Source organism: Hylaeus volcanicus, chromosome 6 (genome assembly GCF_026283585.1).
Source record: "Hylaeus volcanicus isolate JK05 chromosome 6, UHH_iyHylVolc1.0_haploid, whole genome shotgun sequence".
Classification (NCBI taxonomy): Eukaryota; Metazoa; Arthropoda; class Insecta; order Hymenoptera; family Colletidae; genus Hylaeus; species Hylaeus volcanicus.
Genome location: NC_071981.1, coordinates 19,392,516 through 19,417,077, shown reverse-complemented (window position 1 = coordinate 19,417,077; position 24,562 = coordinate 19,392,516). Strand labels below are relative to the sequence as shown.

At 39.5% G+C, this 24,562-nt stretch overlaps 2 protein-coding genes across 4 annotated transcripts; both read right to left on the bottom strand.

Moving 5' to 3' along the window:
• Positions 1-865: 865 nt before the first annotated feature.
• Positions 866-13,768, bottom strand: LOC128878392 (uncharacterized). Of its 2 annotated transcripts, XM_054126549.1 has the most exons (5): positions 13,617-13,622; positions 13,464-13,541; positions 11,730-12,182; positions 9,019-9,422; positions 866-5,608 (listed from the first exon to the last, which is right to left on the bottom strand). In XM_054126549.1, the coding sequence occupies exons 3-5, from the start codon at positions 12,169-12,171 to the stop codon at positions 5,399-5,401; spliced, it is 1,056 nt and encodes a 351-aa protein (XP_053982524.1). In that variant the 5' UTR covers positions 12,172-12,182; positions 13,464-13,541; positions 13,617-13,622; the 3' UTR covers positions 866-5,398. The 2 variants fall into 2 exon arrangements, with proteins under 2 accessions (XP_053982524.1, XP_053982523.1); XM_054126548.1 differs by lacking the exons at positions 13,464-13,541; positions 13,617-13,622 and adding an exon at positions 13,664-13,768.
• Positions 13,769-14,429: 661 nt separating this feature from the next.
• LOC128877776 (probable methylmalonate-semialdehyde dehydrogenase [acylating], mitochondrial) lies at positions 14,430-19,217 on the bottom strand. 2 transcript variants are annotated; one of them, XM_054125276.1, is made up of 8 exons: positions 19,076-19,160; positions 17,388-17,460; positions 16,831-17,030; positions 16,655-16,733; positions 16,185-16,552; positions 15,428-15,856; positions 14,847-15,125; positions 14,430-14,779 (listed from the first exon to the last, which is right to left on the bottom strand). In XM_054125276.1, exons 1-8 carry the CDS (start codon positions 19,106-19,108, stop codon positions 14,678-14,680), a joined length of 1,563 nt encoding a protein of 520 aa, XP_053981251.1. In that variant the 5' UTR covers positions 19,109-19,160; the 3' UTR covers positions 14,430-14,677. The 2 variants fall into 2 exon arrangements, with proteins under 2 accessions (XP_053981251.1, XP_053981252.1); XM_054125277.1 differs by lacking the exon at positions 17,388-17,460 and having other exon boundaries at positions 19,076-19,217.
• Positions 19,218-24,562: the final 5,345 nt, after the last annotated feature.

Here is a 24,562-nt window from a genome sequence, read left to right as displayed (position 1 = left end):
ATACCAAATTTAATACGGACCTTTGTATAGGTTGTCTCTCAACGTAATCGCTGTTCGATAAAAACACGTTTATAGTATCGACAATGGACGCTTTATCGTCGATGGTCCATCTGATTTCTGAGACGAAGTGAGTTTCGTTGTACTCTTGTACCTTCAAAGTGGAGTAGCTTCTAGCGATCTCTTCAACTTGTGGTCCATTCTTCGGGACACCCTGTAGCCCAATGATCGCTTCAGCACTCTTTTGAGACTCGAACACGTTGCAAATGACGTTATTTTTCAGGAAACAGTTGTAAGTTCGACTGGCTGGTTTCGTCAACATAGCAGCAATTGTAGGTGTTGCATTCTGGTGACCAACGTTAACAGCAGAACCGAAGATCTTGCTATCGTTGCAAAGAACTCCAATCAGTACTGCAATTATCGATAATATTTTGCACCAAGCCATGGCAATCATATCACAGGTTTAACTCCACTATAAACTTCGACAGATACAGGAAGGTACTTCGACACGTATCTCAAAGCAGACTAAACTAATGACAGGACAGATACGGTTAACACATATATATAAACTTACAAACATTCTGGACGAGCTCCCTTTTTAAAATTTATCTTATCTAGAGGGAGCACGAACTAGTATATATCAATGAGGTGTGTAAATAATTATGATTCTCTCTTGGAAAAACATCTTAGTTCAAGGTGTACACGCAACGTCGTGTTGAAATAATTGTTTCTCATTCCCGCGAGGCATTCCTTTCATCGAAATATTCCGCGGTTGTTTCGCAAACAATAATAAGTCGGAAAAGATTAAGACGAATCGGTTTTTGTTGACTCAGGATTCTCAATGACGAAATTACAAGCTCTTATTCTCAATATTTTATTTGTTTGTATACACTTAGAGGCCCTAATTAGGCGTGAGCTATTTCACTTTCAACTCGAGTTAACAATTCAATTCTCAATAGTAAACGCACCACGATTGGTAATCCTTATCGTGATTCTCGACACATACATTACAATGTTAATAGTATATGTACACAGAATTGTTTTGCCTACCTAAGCTAGCTAATGCGACAAGCCGTGTAACGGAAATCAATTGTGCATTGTGCTTTTGTTGATAAATACCAGGGTTCGCATCATCGGTTTCGAGCCGTATTAATCCGGCTGAAATTTTATCCGAACGTGTTATCACCGGAATAATCGGAAATTCACGTTCGTAACGTTGGCTCTTACATTTGCATATCGTACGGATTACGCAGAAGCATCGTTCTCGAACGGGCTTTAACGCTTTGTCGCGCGCGTTCTTCCTATCTTGCGAGTTTATTCGCTCCACTACTCGTTAAATAAATTGATTTCTCGTGTACCTTTTATACGACACATCGTTTACCGTGTAGAAGCGCCATCCGTTTTATAATCCAGGTACAGATTGAATCGATAGGTCAACGTTTTTGCGGCGCGAACCTCGAAGGCTCAAAGGCAAAATTGTTGTATCGAAGTAGATATGAGTCACATTGTTCGACGTACGCTAGCGACGGACACATCGTCGATGAATTTTGCTCGCCGATATCTCAACTTGTTTTCTTTGATTCTCCGTTCGACTGTAATTGCTATTTCAAAGTAATGTACATTTGTACAAACAATACCGACGATTCTACAATTATTACGATATAGTACCACAAAATAATCTTTGCGATTTCATGCGTTACACGGCCACGTTCTGAAACACATACACGGATATACAAAGTGAGACGCCCGAGAATGGAGTTGCAAATACATTCATTGTATTCGATGATACGAATAGAAATTTACTACGGTTAAATTCGTCTCGTCGTGGTCCTTCTGTTTGACCGAATTATTCTTTAAACGAAACGGCTGAAGTAACGTAAAAGTCTCGACAAAACTGTGACCCTAATAGGAAAAATGTTTGATAGCGTGTCCACTTTCTAGATACTCGTATCATAAAAGACGACGAGTACTTGTAATTCCATTATCAGAGAGTTCACCCTGCGCACGGTATATCATTATCCACTTAATAATATTTATAATTTATGTATATATATATTTATATGTATATAATAGTTATGCGAGTACGTATATACAATTATATGTATATATATATAAATATATGTATGTGGAAGTCAAAAATTAATAAAGTTAAAAAAATATAATCTTCAAAATAGAAACTATAACCGTCTTTCTCTTTAGCTACAGCACTATTGTGTCACTTATGAAGTCCTTTTTATTTTCTTTTCTCGAAAACACATCGAACATCATTCTATCCATTTTTTTTTTTTATCCCTCATTTTGTACGGAATTGTACGTGTATCTACTACCTGCGATATACATACTTGCGGTCCGTTGGTTCGAGAACCAACGAACGTTTGTAAAAGTAAAAATTACAATACATTTGAAAATCTTTTTGTTTGCCATCGATTTGGAGCGTCGTCGTTTGATTGCTAAGAACAACAATTCGATCGTGCTCCGTTTTCACGAGAATTTTGGACAAATCGCTCGACTACACCTCGGCGAATCGCGATCAAAGTCGATACGCGACAGGTCGATCCACAGCGATGGCCGAAACTTTATTCGAACGGCAATCTATTTGGTTAGATCTTTAATTGCTCGTAATGGTGGAACGTTTATGTATCTTTCATTTAAGAATGGAAGTTTGTGTATAAATAAACATTTCTGCCCATCTCTGCCGATCCGTTGTTACGTGAAAAATTCGCGTTGTAGAAACATCGATATCGTCGCGCGATTCGTCCGCTACTTCGACTAATCCTTAAACGTTACTTTAAATGCATTACGGAGCATCGTTTCGTTAAACTTAGACGCACTACGGTTCATCGTGTTTCCCTAAGTATATTAAATCTTTCGTCAACGCTCGCTTGATTGTTCTTTAATCGTTTAAGTAAATTTTGAACACCTTCCAGCGAATCTAATGAAACGGTAGCGGTTGAGCAACGATTCCTACTGATCGTGGTACAAGTTTAACAAAACGCATCGTAGAGAAACATTCCGTTCATTTTTCCGTTCAAGAAATTCATCTGCTTCCCTGGGACAACCTAATTGTTCCTGAACAATGAAATACAAAAAAGTAATCTTTATTTCGCTCGGCAATATCATCAAATTGTTTGCTATTGGGATATTCTTCCGTTGGTTGTGTATATATATATCTTCATAAATAAATTTCTATCAACGTAGGTGAATCAACAATTCCAATTGAAAGAAATCAACAGTATATTTACATAGGAGTATCAAAAACCTTTCGGTATTTTACGTATGTACATATGGAAGAAATTATGTAACAAATATTCAACATGTATTTCTCCACAGAAATATACCGATAAAGTTTCTTGTCAGTTGTTAACAGAGGTCGTGGAACTTCTATGAATTATTGTTCGTACAATATTTTGAACAATCCTGCGGTCAAGTATCGAATCATTCGTTGAAAATGATAATAATAATCCTTTCCATATTCCATGTATTGCTCTAAAAATACTGAATGACACGTTGCTTTGTAAAATACAACGTAACCGAGGACACATATGTATTGTACTCCTTCAATTATGTTCTAAATTTTCTGCAGTTTCTCGCTCGCTGACGGCATTATTTCACTTAATGAAAAAATACGCTCAATCAATAAGAGACTCCTCTTAAATCTTTGGTAAAAACGCATTAACGATAAAAACATCTCTCTTTTGTTAGCATAAATGTACAACATGATTTATAGGAAAATCTAATTCAATCGTTAGTCTCTGGTAATAAGGAAGCATAACAAGCAGCTCACGTTTCTCACTCGCGAAATTCTAATGTTCAACCTATCCATTAAAACACGTACTTAAAATACATATTTAAAATAACGCACAGTCTTTATATGGAATTTTCGTATCCTCGTTATAACTCATTCATCTTAATCTAAACCTAGGATCCGAAGCTTTACTTAAAAAATGATTTTGTATGAATGAAAATGGAAGTGTAAAGCACTAAAAATTATATCTCGCGATACAGTGGTCTCCACAGGATATAATCGTCCACTTTTAAACAAGGTAGTTCGCTTTCAGAGAGCACACCGCTATACAGGATGTCCCATTTTAATCTTTTCATGCGATCACATCTCAAATGATTATCCAAACGATTGATTTGGATGAAACTTACTGCGTTTCGAGGGAGACATCCTGCGATCCGCGTTTCACGGATAGACCGTCGATGCCACGTTTGGCCCCCTCGAAACCGTATAATGTTTGTAAGCGGTACGTCTTCCTATCATTTAAAATAGCGAAGTACACGATATACTCCTTCTTATTTATATAGCTTTATTTCGACGCGCAGGTTTGTAGCAAAGATTCTCGTTAAATCTACAACTATCAGCACGTACAGAGTACAGAGATATGCAAGACACCTTATACAAAATCATTGCGACTTCCTGACATTGATTCGTGGTTTGTGCAAATCCACTAGAACAGCCAGTGTATGTATACACGTCGATCATCGACTCGATGGTAACATCGAGAGGGGACAAGTCTTGTACTCAACGCACTGTAGTCTGACGATATACTAAACGCGTAACACGATTTACATATCTTCTCTCCATTTTAAAATTGGTCAGACGACAATGCGTTAGTACACCCGCGCGAAGAGCTGGAAATTCGAGCACGTGAAAGCAGCTATACTTTCTTTATTATTTAGCTGAGTTTTCGCGTCGCGTTTCAGTCGTGTTTGTGCAACGAAAAACATTTCTATCTACTGTACCAGCTTCTACAATCGTGCCAGCGAAGAACTTGTTCGAATCCCTTCGTATTTATCGACCCAGAAAATCGAGTCGCGTTCTCCATTGAAAAATTTCGACTCGATATATCGATCTTTGATCACGATGAAAATCTTATTAGATTACGAAATTCAGTATCTCAGCATTTAATTTTTTTAACAGCCGTTTCTTATAGTATCGCGGAAAGTTTAACTCGAAAGCAACGTTAAGTTAGAGTACTCGTGTGCAACAGATTGAAAATAATCGCGTCACGTAAATTATTAATATCGTTTGGCCCAAATTACTTCGTACTTTTTGTATCAAAAGTAAAAATCATGCTACTTATAAACCAAGATCGTGACCTGTACAGGTTCCTAATATCACCGATACTTTTGTAAATATTCGCCTGTCGCACAATTCGCGCCTCGATCTCTACAAACCGAACAGAACTGTACTAAAAATGATAATAGCTACTCATCAATTCCTTAAATAGAGTCCCAAGCATTTGATCGAACAGACTCGTAGGGAATTCGGCGTTTCCAATATCTCCATGATCGTCCCTTCGACTTTCGCGCGAGATACCTATACCAAACTGATGTACGTGTTGTAAAAATATGCGAGTCTTACGAGCTACATGCTTTCCACGTCGTAGGATCACAATTACTCTTTCTCCTCGATTTCCTGAGACTCCGCGCCCAGCAGGGTAGATTTATCTTCCTCCTGACCCCCGGCTTCCGGTTCCTCGGCGCTCTGACGTTGGCGCCTCGTGGACTTTCGTTGCACGTAGAACATGAGGATCATACTGACGCTTGCCAAGGTTGCCAGCCCAGCCAGGACTACGTAAATCGCTACTGGCATTTGATTCAATCCCTGCGAACAAATTTATACCTGTTAGTTTTCTTCCTCGTCTACTTAAAATAAAATTTATACAGAAATGTGTATTCTTTAAATAAAAATAGACTTCTTTTTGCTACCGTTAACGTGAATTCACGTCACTTCAAATTCTATTCCTGGTATCTATTCCAAATGATGAAAATCTTTTTATTTTATACACTACATATTCGACAACATTTACATTTCAAAACATATTTTGTAATTTTTATCTTCGCCCTAACGATACTTTGCGATGTCCAGCTTCAGAATTGTATTATTTTCGTCAGTACTCGGTATTAGAAACGTAAAATATCCGCCGGTCGCGAATACGTTAATAAATGTGCCGTAGTTTACGTTGCATGGTAATTTATCAATCGATACGGCATGAGAGTACAGAAAAACAGATGTACTACTTAGTTCGAAACGATGGGTATTTAAATTCTATCCCGGCACGAAGTAAATTGATCCGTCGTGATGACACAAAACTCAATATCGGAAATTTCGCCCCAGTTAACTAACTCGGTATGATAACGGTTTTAAGCTTGGTGTTTATTAAATTGAGGACTTCGTAATAAATATTCCACGCCTGCGCAGCTATCGGGAAACAAAATTCCCTTCGTTATAAATTACTTATCGTCCATATTATCGTTACAGGAAAATCAGTTTATCGTCATCGAAAGAGTACACTCTAATATTTACCGTCGGTTCGCTATCGTTATTTCTCGAATAATTACTAATAGTTAATTAGCATCGAACATCCCCTAAATATTTCCGATTAATTTCTCTATAAATGCCATAATCAACAGTCCTTCGTGCTCTTTCGAAATAACGTAATTACTGTTATTTACAGTAACTATGATTAAAGTACTCTTTCGTATCTGAGAACGTTTTATTGGTATAATTACACTCTTACAATTAATCACGCGCATGAACCGCAACGAGAAACGAATCCATCGGAGATAATGTGATTTAAATCAGACTTTGTTCAAAGTGTAATTTACTTTCGAGAGTGCTTAACGCAAATTCTCCGTGGAAATCGGCGCAAGATTTAATTTCCATTGAAATCGAACACGAGTATCGCGTGTTCGGAGATCTTCACTTCTGAACCCGTTTGAAATTCTGATTCGATGATCGTCTGACGCTCGGTAGACGAACGGTAATCTTCCCATTTAAATAACTTCTACATCACTTTTAAGAAGACAAATTTACCGTAGATTGTAATTTAATTTAATCCGCGAAATTGGACGCTGCTCCGCGTAGGCCAGTTTTTCATAGCTGGCGAGCACGCGGATAATAATCGAGGTGCTATCGCGGTACATCGTTATTAATAAGTCCGCGAATAAAACACCATAATCGTTTCAACTAGAAAAACTCGACCTCTGAAAGCTTCAAGGAATTTAGTTTTCTGCTGCTCCGTAGCTTTCCATAAGAATATCCCGCGTGGAGAAACATTTGCAAGTGGCGCATAAGAGTATTACGTAAATCCAGAGAAACGAGGATGATTTAGAGCTCTGTAAAAAAATTGCTCGCCAATTTCAACGTGGATAATCGACAGCAGTTTTATACTGACGGAGAAGTCTACAATTATCACCCAATAAATCTTTGTATACTCGATCGGGCTATTATCATCTTCGTTGCTTATTCGTAGGGCTTCGCAATATAAATGTATTGTTTTCAGGTTTGAAACAAAGGAACCAAACTTCGGCTCGCTCGAGACTGCAGAATCGTCACTCTTTAATTTGTGTACATACGGGCTTGCGTATGAACAATTATTCTCCCGTCGTGGCGGTACATTCCACCGAAGCGAACAGCTTTGTATCGTTACAAACTTCCCTGCGACAATTCTCGTATAGCCGACGCTGTCCTCGTTTCTCGTTTTAAAACTATGGAAGAAAGGGCTCGCTCAGATAATCAGCGCTGCGCTGCGTTTGGGAGTGCTTCCCGGCTAAGAAATTAAGAGATAAAAATATAACAGGGAAGCTGAAAATGAATGACAACACCCGAACGGGGAAAAATAATCCGCAAAGAAACGCTCTAGTGTGTCTGTTTCGTAGGTGGAATGATAAAAGATAATGGTGACCTGGCCAGGAACGTGGAAGAAGAATAAGGAGACCGACTGTTTCCGGTCTCTACTTTTAGATTCACGTTCACGAACATGCTCTTTCTATCGATCGACCCGAGTGCTTCGGTTTAGATGTCTTTGGTGCAACGGGATCCTAAGTCTTTCGCCTGGCGAATCGAGGTAAGTATTTTCCTGGATTTGTGAAAAATGAACTCGTTACTTGTACACTTCGCTAGATAAATCTATTTTCTAAAATACTGTATCGAAACATCGTGCGTTACTATGGCCACGACGCGACGTTATCGAAGTAAGTTTAATAGGAGAATATAAGATCGATAAGAATACGTCAACCTCTTTCGAAATCCCGAGGACAATTACTGTCGAACGTTTTATCGATTGCCTTCTTAACAATCAATATCTGTCCATCTCCGTTTATTCATATAATTTGTGATACGTTTATTATACGATATAAGATCGCTCAACTTCGATATACTCTCGCGCCATAATTTGCGAATAACTAGTTCGCGATTTAAGTAGAAAAGTATATCGTTTCTAATTAACACGATAAAAAGGTATCGCGTAAGCATAAGTACGCACCGGAAATGTCAAGCGCGTTAACACGATTCTAATCCGTTTGTACACGATAACACAAGGTAAGCAATCGTAGATGTGTATCGGACACCGATAACAATAACAATGTCGAAGATAATCCGCGATTCGACGCTGCGAAGCTAGTATCCTTGTCGAAGAAGGCCACCTCCAATCATTTTGTGTGACGTGCGAGTTCGGAAGGCTATAACTTGGCAATGAAGCGTCTACGAACTAAACCGTAATAATACCAATTTACAAATTCGTTTGTAAATGAACTTTTTCGTTTAAAAAGTTCGTTCCGGCGAGAGTTTGTCAGGAGGTTTGTCAGTTCGTTGCCAATAATAATAACGATGCGACAACCGAGAAGCAATCGGTTTGCGTCAATAGCAACATTGTCGCTTGTTCGATTCCTGATAGGAATTGTAAACTGATATCGAACTAGTAATTGATACGTCTCGATACGTCTGAAGCCATAGGTAATCATTTCATCAATAGCTGGAGAGACAGGACAGACAAGAGAATCAATCATCGGGTGTCAATGTATCGATGGTATCTAAACACCGGTCGGTTTCATGGCTAATGAGCACTATTACGTAGATGGCAAGGCTCAGAGCATTGACCACTACGCAGACTATTCCGAGAATAAGCAGCGATGGAGTCACGACGAGCGAAGAATAATAGGTGTCGACGTCGATGCGTGACAGACAACGTGTTGATCTACACCGCGGTCCATAGAATCTAAAACTGCACCTACCTTCCACTGGAAGTCCGATGAGGGATCGGTGAAGAACCACTTCTGTGGCCAAGGTTTTATCGTTCCCTCCGGGGTCTTGAAAATCAGCCCCTCCAAACTTAGGCCATGCGCCAGGACGCTCGTGGTGATGTTGCCTTTCTTGTACGAGGCTATCCCGGCCTTCATGTACATCTGTGGTATCGTTTCGTTCTCCCTGAGCTTCAAGGTCACTCTGGGCATCCTCTCCTTCTTCTGCGAATTGGCGAGCGTCGCGGGGACCTCCGTCGACGTGCTCGCTAGTACCTTGAGGGTCGTCGAAGACGAAAACGAAGTCGACGGAAGCGTGACGGACGACGATGTCTGCCGAAGGCTGGGCGGCGCTTCCGTGGTGATTTGAAAACGTCGTGTACTGCTCGCGACAGCGTCTGCGAACACGAAGAACGTGTAAGCAACGTGATGGTATTCGTAGAATTAAACATGTTGAGGATATTTAAGCGAGAAACGCGACAATAAATATTTAGTACTTCTTTATATTCGATCGATCGCTGCCGAAAGGAGGTTTCGAAAAATAATTTCCTTCATTTTCGTTTCCAACTTTTCGTTCTACAGCCGGACAACGCGACAGTAATTAAAACTTCAATGTTCGATGAAAATAGAAATTTAAAATAATTGGTATTCAACTTTTGCTTCGTGTTGGTATGGTAAAACGCGAATGAAAAGCTTAAAAAAACAACTTTAGCATTCATTGTAAGTTCCCTTAACGGGTTTCCGTGGCAGCGGAAGGTTTAGCGAATAAATTATACTTTTCTCTTCGGTATTTAAAATTTCATTTTCCGGAGTATGAATTCGTACGGTATAATTTTGAACGAATCTAGTGTCGAGAAGAGCAAACCATTTTCACTCGCGTTGCATATCTTGTGATTTGTCTTTCAAGATAATTAAATCAAGGATATTTGAGTAATACGTGGTAATATCGGGTGAGGCATCGACGATGCCGATGTTTATCATTGATAACTACAGAGGGCTTCGAGCACACCAGTGAGAGAAGAATAAAGATGGAAATCCTACAGTGATCCGGAAGAGAGATTGCATCGATCACCTTCTTCGAGATTAAAATTCTTTTTTTAGCCCGTCGGGAATATCCGTTTTCGATTTAAGTAATTTTAGGTGCCAAGCCGCGATCACCTGGGATTTTAAACGAAACATCGGTTCAATTAAATATGGAAAATAGTAAGCAACAAGAAATACCTGTGCTCGGAAATATGTCAGAGTAGCGGAAAATGGAATTAAGAGATTGTAACGGAAAAATGACAGCAATATGATTAATTTTCTTGGTTTAATATTTCAGAACTTTTGATCTTCACTCGTACTATTCAAGGAATATTCGTTTATTAAAATCCGCTTTAATTCAACTTTTTGCAAAAATTTCTACGTACTCGCGCTAATTCCTTGTATGACAATAGTATTACACATTTAATATTTTTTGTCAAAAATTTAAAGTCATTACCTGGCGATCGAGTTTTCGAAAGTATCACGTTATGCCATATTATACTATATTACTTTTCGCTGGAGAAAATATAAAACTAAGAACTTAACGGAAATATTAAGGACAGCTAAAGAAAAAGGAAACGATGGATTCCGTGTAAAAAAGCTTTTCAGCATCTACGTAAATCATGTACTGATTTTTATAGTAAATATTCGAGACAGGAAAAGGGTTTTGCTTCTGTAACTCTAAAGTCTTCTTCCAACGTTATTTGTTCCTCTTTTAAAATGTACGTCGAGTTCCTTTACAACGCATTTACTAAGAGAAATGCAAAACTTCCTTCGATCAAAGTATACGAAACAAAGAGACATAAATATCAGAAGAAAACGTACCTCTTCTCTTCGATCCTCTGTTCCATATAAATCCGAGAAATAGGCCAACATTCTTCGAATTTAATTTAACCGAATGAGAAAATTACCGTCTCGTACTTTTTTCACAGTTGTATTAATACCATCAAAAATAGTTCATTTCGCATGTTACTCGAGTAATTTTAATTTCGAAATTCTCATTGTTATTCCTACAGCCATTGTGTTATAATTTACATGTCACGCATGAGCGACCTGGTGGAATTAATAAATGACAAAAATTTTCCAAAATAGCCGTTTCAACATCGCACGAGCAACGTAAATAAATGTACGGGCTCAGCGCTAAAATTACTCTCAGTCACAATTTTTTTTTATTTAATATTTCCATTCGAAAGCATTCCCGTGTATTTATTCGACTTTATTGTGTTTGTGGAATGTTTATGTAACGCATTTACTGCAACAGGAATGACTCACTGTGCATGTGTGTTACGAGACAAATTGCATAACAGTCGTTCTTGTAATTAAAATGAGACACTACTCCATGCAAACCTCGTTGCTTTAATTGGGTCCGTAAACATTTCGCCTTTTTATTATTAATAAAAGCTGACAAGGCTATACATTTCAAAGAAAAATGATCGGAACAATGCATTCATTGTTTGAAGAATAACGTAAAAAAGAACAGAAATACCCCTTAGTTCACCGAGTCACTATTATTATTATTTTATAACATTGGTAGCAGCGGTAACTCGATTCAAAAGTTTTCGAGTACCAAACTACTAGTAGCGAGCCTTATGGAGATACACTACGAGTTTGGAGTAGTGATCGGCAGTGGTCAGTACGACAGTCAACGTGTTGATGTAGTAAATTGATTAGAAGTTTCTCACCTGTGGCCGTTAAGTTCTCAGTCTCCAGTTCGTCCGGCTTCAGGACCCCTAACGCTGAAGTCATGCCAACTTCGACGTCCTGCTTCCTGTAGGCCTCCGTCGACGCCATCGCCATCGTGTCCGAGAGCCTGCTCCTGCTCCTGTTGCCGCCCACGTTTTCACCCTGACTCCTCGACGCGTTTCTAAACGCTGTGTTGTGACCAACGCGGCCCATCGCGAGGATAGTACTGGCGAACAGGCTCTGATCGTCCTGGTTCATCAGAAACGGCGTCGCCACGCACGAGAGGATCATGAGGACCATCAACGTGCCCATGGTGTATTTGATGATCCTTGGTCGCGATTTGCTGTATCCCTGAGGGAACCCCGACGCGGTGAGCTGGTCCGTTTGCGGCAGAATTGTATACTGCAGGCTGGCATCGCCCTTCCGTACTGTTTTGTACATAATTAATAAACCTGTTGGAGGAATCGAGTGACTTGTAGTTAACGAGCTTCTTTAAACCTTATCCTGTGACGAATAATTAAACGAAGGGGAGAGTCGGATGTGTTTTGGGTACTTTGGTGGATTGCGAGAAGAGATGAATCGTGGATGTCAGGCTAACCCTTTCAGACCTGATTTTTGTTTTCTCGTACTAATGTGATTTAATATTTTGGATTAAAATTACTATGGAAAAAAAATCCTAATAGTGTAGTTTTCGAGGAAAACTGGTCTTTCTTCACGCGCACGAATAAGGACATTCGCCCTAAACGATAGTGTCGGTAATGTATGAGTCTTCTGTGTCCTCAATTGTGGACGGCAGGTCTGAAAGGACTGATAGAGAAATAGCTGCGTGAGGACACATTTTTTAAAACTTTTTCGCAGCTAACTAAGGAGATCTTACTATTTTCATTCTTATTTCATACAGTGCGTGGCATATAGAATTTTATCAACAAGTCAATTATTACATCCATTAGAAGACTATCAAGGGAATTTTTAAACTGGATACATGGCAACTGTTCTAATCCTAACACGCCACGCTTATGCACTCGACAATGGACAACAACTGTGCAACGATTCAGTCGTGTATTTTTCTGGGAATCCAGCAACTGGAGATGTATCGAAACATATCGAAAGTGCATCAAACACAAACACGAAAAAGTGGACAGAGAAGAAATTGAAGAGGAAAAATTAATCTCGCTGGTCTGCCATAGAATGTCACAGCGAGGACGACGTGTTCTTAAAATTTGCAAAGGTCGAGGATGGTCGACGAAAAGAAGCGACAATAGACCTCGACATTTTCCTACGAGGTGGATCGATTTTCGATTTTCGTCTGTAAATGTTAAATCACGAACGAACCAACGTACCATACGCATAGACAACACCTGAGCTTAAGCAAAGGTTAACCCCTTCGTGTCCATTCCTGCATAAACGTCACTTTCTGTTTTCAAAGCGAATCAATCTTTTTATCACACATACGATAAAATTGCAAACGAAAAAAGGATTAAACCGGATATGAAGAAATTAATTTTACGACTGTTTAACATTCCGTTGAAAAATCGCACTGGACAGGATTACAAGTAATGTACCAACCCTGAAAAGTAATCCATAAAATAACAACGCGCACCTGACACTATGGTAACAATACAAATTTTTTGATACAACGAACGCGAAGGGTTTAACTCCAGCTAATCGTGAACAGGGTGAGACACCAAGACGGGTAGAAATCAGGACGAAAATACTATCGAAACGAGTCTTACTGTTCGCCAAATAAAAGATCAGAGCCAGACGTCTATGGGATCTCGTGGAAAACAATAGCAACGCGAATGAATCGTAATCTGCAAACAAACGACAGTATTGGGTAAACGTTGATTCGCAAGGCGATCAGAATTGGCAAGGAAGACGAAAAATACTGAAGTGTCGTGGCTGAAGTGGCATGTGACGATGAACAGGTACTCACGATATGTGAACAACTGAAGGGGTTGCTATTCTCCGTTTCCACTTCCGGCAGCCTGCTCTGTCGAACGAACACGACAATCCGGGACAGACAGAACCTCCCCTGTGAGAGAAATTCACCGAAAGAGTACGCAGACGCGGCTCGTCAGGGGGTGGTGGTCGTAGCGCGCAAACGCCATAGGTAGCTTCCGGAAATCCGTCACCGTTTGAATGTTGACAGGGGTTGCGAGGTACCAATATGGGTTCAAGGACGTTTTAGCACTCGTCGACCTTGAACTTTCCCTCCTGGGCTTCTGTTTAGGATTAGGTAAAGATACCGGAAGGTGATCGTGTGACCGTAGGTGGCACTTTAAGGAAATAGGGATGAAAATCAGAGTCCCGATGGTCATAGCTCCGACGAGGATGAGGCACGGTGTTTGCAATTCTTACTACGTTACGGTTTTATAATGAATTTATTTCGTTTAAGCACAGAGGAATGTAATCCGAAGATGGATCGAGATTTATATAAAATTTGCAAACGGATTTGAACTTCGATATAATTGAAACTTTCGACAAAAAGCTATTCGGATTAACGCAATTAAAGATTCCACTCAGGGTTGGCGTGGTTCCAGGGAGGTAATAGTGGTAAGACACATAGGGCAAGAATTGTGCCAAGAAACAACTTTGAAATTGAATTCAAATGATCGCTTAAATGCGATAAGCGTTATAACATTTTATGAAAAATTAGAGAGAGATACTTTTATTTCTCTTAATAAATACGAATAACGATATTCAGCTCCATAGTGTTTTATTATTTTATTACAAAATATAGTTATTTAAACATTCTAGGAAGACTTTTCGGACTAATGGAAGACATTATTATTCACGTATTGTCAGGAACTTATGCATCTTCGTTCTCGCAGGAAAAGCTTTTACCCTAGCTTGTCTCCTCGACACGGTTGCTAATCTTGCAAGCTCAGAACCGGTTTTTCATTATTCGATAGGAACAATTTTTCGAGGGAATAAAAAAACGTCAACTTTATTGCATAGTCGGCATGGCTGTCGAGGAATCAATGTCGGTTGCGTCCCCAGACCTCCACAATTGCGTTACCGTTTTTGTTTGCGTGTGGAAATTGACGCCCTAAAAACACATCGCTGGTTAAATAAAAGGTATGATCAGGGAATAGGTCAACAATAGTATTACTTACGTTTTTCCCATAAAAGTGATTATCTCCCAAGAAAGATCCCTTGTTTCCCGTGAAACTGAACATTGGCAACGGCACTGGGATTGGAACGTTTATACCAATTTGCCCGGCCTCGATCCTGTTCGTAAATGCTCTCGCTGTTGCACCGTTCGTCGTAAATACAGCAGTTCCATTCCCGTAAGGATTCTTATTAATGATGTTAATAGCCTCGTCCATGGTATCGACGAATAAACACGAAAGAACAGGTCCGAAGATTTCCTCTGTGTAACACTGCATCGAAGGCTAAAACACGTATAATGATATATTAATATAACATGTGTTAGAGTATAATCGTCCAACAAGTTTGTAGCTCTTAAATATAGTTTTTGGTAATGTCTTTTCGGTTGATATCATAGCTTTTACAGGAAACGTGGTGTTCGTTAAGAAACGTGTTGCGATCTCATAACATGGAACTTGTTACCGTGTACTTTATTTTCTGTTTTTTTAATTACATTATTTTTAGCAAAGCTGTGTTGTTTTTAATATAATGAAACCTCATGCAAGTCCAACAACATGAATAATAAAAAATATCGAATAATATATACCTGAACATTTGTCAGCACCGTTGGTCCAACAAAGTTTCCTTTCTCGAATCCACTGACAACCAGTCCCCTGCCATCGAGACTCAACGTGGCACCCTCTTTCAGCCCCGACTCGACCAGATCGCATATCCTCTGCTTCGACTGTGGCGATATAACTGGTCCAAGGTCTGTGCCAGGTATGTGTCCAGCATTGACCTTTAACCTCTTCGCGGCCTCCACCAATTCTGGCACCCAATCCTTTGATTTCCCGACGAATATGGCGACGGAAAGGGCCATACACCTTTGACCAGCCGCCCCAAAAGCAGCACCCACGATCTGAGAAATAGTTTTGTTCTTGTTCGCGTCTGGCATAACGACGCAATGGTTCTTCGCCCCCATATTACATTGCACGCGTTTCCCGTGGGCACTGCTCTGTTTGTAGATGTACTTTCCCTGGAAAAGCAAAGATCGAGTCGAGCTTTAGTTGGCGTACGATCAAAAGTTCATTTCTGTATCACGAGGGCTTGATATAAGTGGTATTGTACTTTAAAAAATATTTCTAGATGTCTAGATTCTAGATTCTAGATTCTATATCTATATACAGTCAGTCCCATAAGTATTCGTACCCTTTAGCGTACCCTATAGAGCTCGAAAGCCTCAAAATGTAAACGTTCTTAATCCTTTGAGTTCTTATTTTTCTCGATTGAACTGACATCCTCTCGCATGATAGTGTGGTTCTCAATGCGACAAACACGAATGGATTTTCATCGATGCGACTTACCGCTTGATCGGAACCAACGAAAGAAACTGCTTTAATGTCTGGATGCTCGCAAATAAAGGTAACAGCCGCGTGCTGACCATGAATCACATTCAACAACCCTGGCGGAGCACCAGCCTTAGCGAAGAGATCGGCAAGGATCATCGAAGCTCCTGGTACACGCTCCGACGGTTTCAAAATGGTCGCGTTCCCGCACGCCACCGATACGGGAAACGACCAAAGGGGTATCATCGCAGGGAAATTGAATGGACAAATGGAGGCAGTTACACCAAGAGGAATCCTGTAGGAGATCGTGTCCATGTCCGTGGCAATGTTTGGCATGCTCTCGCCCATCTGAAGAATCGGAATCGCGGTGCAGGCGTCGACCACCTCTACAACGTAAATCGAGAAACCGTTGGCAAAAATTTATTTGTTATACATTTAATATACATTTTTGACACCCAAAGGGTTAATGTTTATATAGCGACACTTACGAAGCCCTCGAAGAACATCTCCCTCGGCATCCGCCATTGTTTTCCCATTTTCCTGGACTAGATTTTTTGCGATTTCTTTCTAGAAAAAAGGTAATAGCATTTAAAGTAATTTATCAATGTTGCGTTACATTGCTTCGCGAAAAAAAAAACAGTTCTTAATTTGTCGAAGAGCCTACCGAGTGCTCGCGTATAAGTGCTTGGTACTTGAGCATCAAAGTTTGTCTGGTGAGCACACTAGTGTCTTTCCACTGCTCGTAAGCTTTTTTGGCGCTTCGCACGGCCGTCTCCATTTCTTCTTTGGTGCATTTTGGAGTGCGACATAAAAGCTGGTTTGTTGCTGGATCGTGGACATCCGTGAACTCTGTGGCTTTCGATTCTGGAACAAATTGAAACCTCTCGGCAATTAGAAAGAGAAAGGTTCTTTTTGTGTTATAAGATTGATGTCTATTTATTCGTTTTCTGAGCCAAAGTGCAGTCATCTTAATTGGTACATTAAACTTGCTTTTACCTAGAAGCACGACCGACTTCTAAAATGAAGTTCCTTTATCTGCGCATTGTTTCCAAAGTGTAATCGGTTTATTTCAATTCCATTATCAATGAAACATTTCCTCCGAGTATCTCGACGATAGATGTTCTTTTTTCATGACGTATTTGACGTATTTGACGTCATCCTTCGATGCTTATTCGTTCATCGAGATTTTGTAATCAATTTTTATAACAATAATATAATTACCTACGAATTGGCCGTCAATGTACATCTTAACTGTCGGTACGCTACTGCTGTATGTCCTTATGGTAAGTCGCGCCTAAAATATCATCCAATTAACGTTACACAAACAAAATAAATGGATTCTACATTAATCGATACACGCGTGGAAACGATTTAAACAAACTCTACGCTTGAATCTTTGTGTATTTACGATCGAACTTTAACACTCCAATAAATAATTCAATTATGTCGAGTACCTTTTTATCTGTATAACAGTGAAATCCATGACCTTTTATTTATCATACTATTTACAATTACAATTATTTCAAACTGTAATGCAAATGATCCGTAAGGTTAAAATGTCAGGCTTGAGAATGCTAAAGAATACCGAATCAACAAATTTAAATATCGCGCACGTTCCCGTGAGAAACAAATCATAATACAATTATGCTTCTTCCTTAACTTTTTAACATATTTCCCTTCGAGAATTAGCATTATCTAAATTTTAACAATGTTCCAATTAGTTTCCCTCGTCGTCACGGTTTATTTTGGTAATTTTGCTATCGAGTTCTTCATTCCCGTGCTCATCTTGTACTATTTTCAGCCTATCCATTAGTCCGCAAGACCTATTCGTCTCTGTTAATTTTCCCCGATCGCCATCCATCGCAATCGGTAAAATATAAGTAGGTCGTTGAATATGAAAAGGTACTCGATCGATTGGAATCACGGACGCTGCTTATTTCGAGGAGTTCGAATAAAGAATTCATTCAATTGCTCCGATTTTCGGAGCACAAAAAGACCATAAGCAGCCCCGCAAAGATCAACTGTTTCTCCGCGCGCGGTAAACGTCGCTTTGACACGATGCTTCGGTCGGACAATCGATTCAATGTGTACAAGCTCCATTACGTCGGATTGATAATGGCATTCCCCTTTACGAGCTCTACTGGTTCGTCAATTTTGTAATAGAATCAATTGGAACGAAGATTTATTACGATACTAAATAAATTCAATTTTTGGCCTGTGAGTTTATAAACTCGCAAACTTAATATGACCTGGGACGAGTCTATTTATTAATCGACAAAGAGAATTACATTAATTCCATATAAATCATTTTTCCTCTGCAAAATTAAAAGAAAATTAACTAACTTATTAAGACGACCAAGATGAACGAAACACATTGTATAACATAGGAGCATTTTACAGTTAACGCAACATCGATGATAAGAGAATTTGCTGATAATATATGCGCTAATGCGTGAGACGTAGAGATTCAAGCAATCTACATCTATATGGTCCATTTGAATTGTATTTCTATTGTAAGTATATCAACAGTTCATAAATATGTATATTTTTAAGTACGAACGTGATAGATGGCATCACACGTGTTAAGATTATCTTCAATTATGAATTATTACCGGCATGTGGACGATTCAAAATGGACGTCTGACAAGTCTGATACATCAAAATTAAATTACACTCCTGAGATCCTAACTTTACGTTAGTCTGTCAATTTATCAGTGATAGATACGTCATCGTTAATTCAGATCTCATAAATATGAAGAAATCGAGAGATCGAGTCCATACACACACGTTTGCGTGACAATGAACGTTTAAATTCAATCAGGATGCATTCGATACACTTGCCAGTAATTTATTCTACGAACGAGACTGCGAAATTCGAATGAAAACGTTTATTGCGAATTTAAACGTACCTCGCACTTGGCGATTCTCACGAGGAGCGCCATGATCTCAGAACACGTTCGTGGCTGTCTGTGGTGGAACTGGTCGATTCATTGAAAAAAATGGCCTTGCCCCTACTAGTACGCGCAAGTAAACGTTTTCAGCATAGATACGTGGCTGTTTACAACAACTGAGGGGATCTATGTTTTTAGAAAGGTTTACACGAGAACATACTCTCGAAAGTACCCGAAGCGTTTACGAGAGCGACCGAACGAAACGTACTTGCATCGTTATCGATTCAAAGTTTATTTTATCAGGCACTCGATACAACCAAACGCGGCAAAAATTCTTACCTGAATACAAATTTTGGAGTAACGAATAAGAATCTGAAATAGTCTTCGATCCTTTACAAACGTTGCAATTTGAAGTATAAACTAAATTTATATTAACGAATACGATGAACTTTGATTTCCGTTTGGTATAAACTCAAAGAAATTATGTTTTTATAGGATTTATTCTTACGCGACAAATAATACGCAAGATTTTAATTGCAAAGGGATACCGAGTTCGTTATTTCATTGCCTATTTAACATTTAAATGAACTCGAGTGTGGTTAACCGACGTTCGGGTCGATAAGAACGGAGGTTTGAATAGAAAGCATCAACAGCTGGAAACGTTCGTACGTTGGAAGATTGAAGATGACGCCACGTGGCGGAATATTTGAGTATAGTTTACAATTTACTTTTGCGTAAACAATATCGTATTAGTTCATACACACCGTACTAGGGATGTAAAATTAAACGAAACTCGTTGTAACGATATTATATATGTCGGTATTACAGTTACACAAAACAACTTTTTTTTATTATACAAACGCAATTTAACAAAATAAAATATGCGAAGAAAACTATTTCTAGTGAAATGGTTCTTTCAAAACAAAAAGTAAAATGTTGATATGGTAACTATCTAATTCCAATTACGTAATGTTTTCAAGATTACAAAGATGAAAAGAAAAATCAAAGTGCAACGTCAATGGCCACGCGAAAGAAAGAATGTTATCAATCTTTATCGAGCCAGAGGCACGCGTGACAAGTTAACCACGTTATTGCACGAAAGTTGATTGGCAAACAATCGTTAGAACCGATCGACTTGGCCTGGCGCGGTATTAAAGTTGCCCGTGTCGAATCGTTTTGTACGTGCTGCCATTAACCGCCTCCGAAAGCCGTCTATCGGATACATCGACGCGATTATGTGTGGCGAAGAAAGTGAAACGCATTGGAAATCCAGCCTAAAAAGGTGAACAAAACGCGTGTCCCATTACTATTAGCGATAGACGTCAACGTGGCGTTAGAAACCGACATTAGGAATGGTACTAGAAAATAAGATAGTAGAAAACGCTAACAGAAAATTGCGATGCTCGAGTTAATGGATACGACTAATTACGGGAACAAAAAAACGAGAATTCGTGCTCTCTACGCGATGATTCTTCAAGTTTAAAGGAGAATATCGTATCGTTGGACAATAGAGGTGATTATAAACTGCCTCGTGAATCTATTGAAAAAAGAAGACTGCAACATGATTTCACATTCTCGCAAAAAAGCTACGTGAAATCATGGCCAGCACGAATTTTTATTTTTCTTCGCTTACATCACTATGGCGTACTCTCAGACCTCTAATTAATCAAATTTCACGGTTCGACAAGAAAGCTATGTGAAATTATGGTTGGCTCGATTTTTCATTCCTTTTTTTTTTTTACTTGCATCACCATGACTCTCAGCCCTTCACTCGATAACGTTTCTCAACGAGTTACCAATGTTTACTGCTCCCAGTGCCAAGCAAAAATGGTTCACATTTGCATCGACAATTTCGTATTAAAACATCTCATTTGAAAAACATTTTATTTTAACCCTTTGCAGACCAGGCTGGTTCTGATTTCAGTATATTTTTGTCGAGCCTCGCTTGGCATAGGTCTGCAAAGGGTTAATATCTAAATGAAGCTACGTGCTGGGTTCGAACGGAAAAAAAAACTCGAGGTTAACCAAGTCAGGCAATCGGGGTTCGGAACAACTTTCGCGTCCATCCGAACGGGGGCCCTCTAACGCGCACCCATTATTTAAGCAGGGATATAAATGCGTCCGAATTTACAAACCGATCCCGCTGAAAGAAAAGTAAACGAACGAAATCCGTGTTTGCTTGTCCGTTTTGCCAAGCGAAATTCGTTTGATATTAATTAAGGTCGGTCGCGGAATGACCGTAACAGAAGTGAAACGTCGAAAGTGGCCAGCCTTGTTCTGCTGCGAGCGTCCGAATAAAAGCGAAAAGGAAGTGAAATACGTTTCTTGTAAACAGGCCCCGTCATACATATTAAGCCGCGTGTGACATAACGATGACACGTACGTTTTCGACGCTAATCGCTTCGAGAAAGACGAGACGCGGTCTCGAGGGAGTATCTAGAATCCAGTAAACGTCGCGGCGACGTTCGCATGTGGCCAAGTGCCTCTCCCGTTTCAGAAAAATCGGATCGACGGACATCGGGAACAGGTTTCCACGAGTTTTCCGGATCTTGTTATTTTCTTCGTTCGCGGGAAATAAATGTAACGAGTTCGAAAGTCACGTCTAACGAACGTGCTAGGTTTTTGCATGTAGGTACAGCGGCTGTAAAACGGACTTGCTATTATTCATACGACTGATCTTCACACCAAAGTCTTCGTTTTATACTCGTTTGCATTTTTATTACATTTTATTACTTACATTTTCGATCGTTAATTTAATCGATGGAGGTCGGCTGTAACTTGGCAATAAAATACGAAATCCATCAGGCAATATCCTCTTGGATTTCTATTTTACCGAAAGAAATCGGCGAGTGGTAATACCATGATGTTTACATGCACAAGGAGAGTTTCTTGAGCGTTGTGTAAAGATTATGTTATCGTCTTGGCAGGGGTATCGTAACGTATTTTGTAACCTGTCGGCTGGCGTGCTGAATATTAACCCATCCTACCACGTGAACGAAAATGCGCGCCTTTAACCATCCAAATAACGTCCTTAGAGTTTATAAATATTTTATAAATATTTTATAAATATTTTTTCGCTAAGATATCGGCTGATCTACGTTCACTGGACCGCCTTGATCGTCGTTCCATGATAATACTACCAAGCAATACTCAACGTGACACGATGAGCACGCAATGAAGGTTTCGGGTTCGTGTATCACGATTCGTTTCCGGGACAATTCCGTAAGGAGATACCTGTGAAAGTTTGTTACCTAGACACGGTAGAAAGTTCTCTTCTTCTTTTTATAGAGCCAGTTAAAAGATACCGCGTATGTGCTTATCGAGTCATATATTTGGCCAACCAGTCTGTTAATCCTCGGAGGCGACCGAAGACAGAGACGACCTCTGAAGCAATAAACGAAAATATTCATAAGTTTCCGGCGAGTTTTAATAATGAAACAGAAACCGAATAAAACGAGAACATCGAAAGATCGAGCGGAGAATCAAATATTTAAATGAATGAATATTAAGAACACGTTAAACGAGTACTTTATAAATACGTTGAACCCCTTGATATACGACGTTTAATTAACGATAACAATATGTATGATTTTTACGAATTCTTTATAATTTGAAAGTATCGAGGTTGTCTTGAATATCTAAGTATCCTCTATTAATTCTAAAATGTTTTCTATCTCTCAGCTTCCAAACGAATTGTATCGCCTCGATTCTTAATGCCTCGGTTATCTGAATTCAAACATTAACATTCGTAGAAGAGAGGGATCTTCTAAATTTTTATTACGCTTTTACGAAACCGATTTCGCCCAAAAATTCGGCAATATCGCGTACACCGATGAAAACTCGTCGATGAACCAGCGCTGAAGTTCTCGCGACGCTCTCATGTAATATCGGCTTAATATTCAGCACGACGAAGCGGCCCGATTACGAAACTGCGCCGCAAGACACCTGGTAATTCGATAATGATGTACGTGGCTGCGTGCAACGCTACGGGATGACAACGTCAAACAGTTTCGAAATTGGAACCGAGGGTTATGTGACTACGTTCACGCACTCGTTTTCCAGTTGCACCGGAATTCGATGCTTCATTGCTTCTTCCTCGCCATAAACGACCGTTTCGCGATAATATATCATGGTTTTTTCATTTAATATTTACAGCGTGTCGTTAACAATAAACGATAGTAATAAAACGTTATCCTGCGAGTAATTCCACGGCAACGCGATGTTCGCGACTGTTCGACGCGAACCTGTTTGGTTAGTAGAATTCGTTCGCGTATAAAGCACCTTCGTATTTTGAAATCCGTTCGTAACGCTACAAGCTAAATATTAGGTAAACACGCCGAAGAATCGAAGTAGCTTGACACGTGTTGCACAACTATGCTGTACGCAAACACGTACAGAATCTCTTAACTGCCTCGTAGAAAGACTAATATGATATTTCTTTACGAAAGGTTTCGTAGTTTAGCTTTCATTATTCGATCAAGGACATCACACATCGACTCACAAGTGCCACTTACGATTTTATCTGAAATATAAAATGATAAGAAAAGAAAGTATCCCGCAATCTGAAAATATTCTTTTATCGAAATACTCAAGGAGCACGATCCTCGTCAGCGCAAACGCTCAACGCACGCTACGATTTAATAGGTTTAGCTTAAATTCTAAAGTTCGATTAAAATTTATCCGGACACCTACCGTCGAAGCAACCTAACACAATCGCGTAAATGAAGAGGACTGGTTTCTTCTGTGACGTGTAAAATGTGTTCGCAAAAGTCCATGGACGCGTCTACACGAGCCACGGAAGATTTCCAAGATTCTTGGCGATCGGCCAAAGACAATGAGAGGTAAAAGTCGCTCTTTCCCTCGACAGCATCATCGTAGAAACTGAGAATTTGCAAATCGGGACCTGGGTCTGGTCGTTTTGTCTTGGCTCCGTTTAGACCTGGCTTCGCTTCGCTCGCATAATTCCGAAGGCGATCGTTCTAAGTAAAATCATCTCGCTCGAGATAGGCCTCTACATTTAGACCCAAACGGTTCAAGTTTTATCTCTCTCGCTATTTACTTTTCATTTTTTTTTTTTTTATCTAGCTTAGAATGCGCCCCGCTAAAAGTCCTAACGAGCGCGACAAGCAAGAATTATCCAATACCTTGTTTGTACGAATTTTTAAATAAGCACGCGCCGCGTATCATTTATACTTCCTATCAAGTTATTATGGTAACGTACAACCGAGCATTGCAATGAACGATTTCTCAACCGTGGCTGTCCACATTGTGGTTCGTGATAAGTGACGCAAAGAGTAAAGCCGACATTAATTGATGAGGGACACGTGTATGTGAAAGATAATCAAAATAATTCGCGATACCCTGTCCAAATGTCACGATTGAAAATCCATTTAAAATTCTTTCGTAATTTTTAAAGTTCAAAGCCAGAATCGATACTTTTAATTAATAACATTAGTATTTTATTACTTCGTTATACTCCGTTTCCAATAAGTCACTCCAAACCAA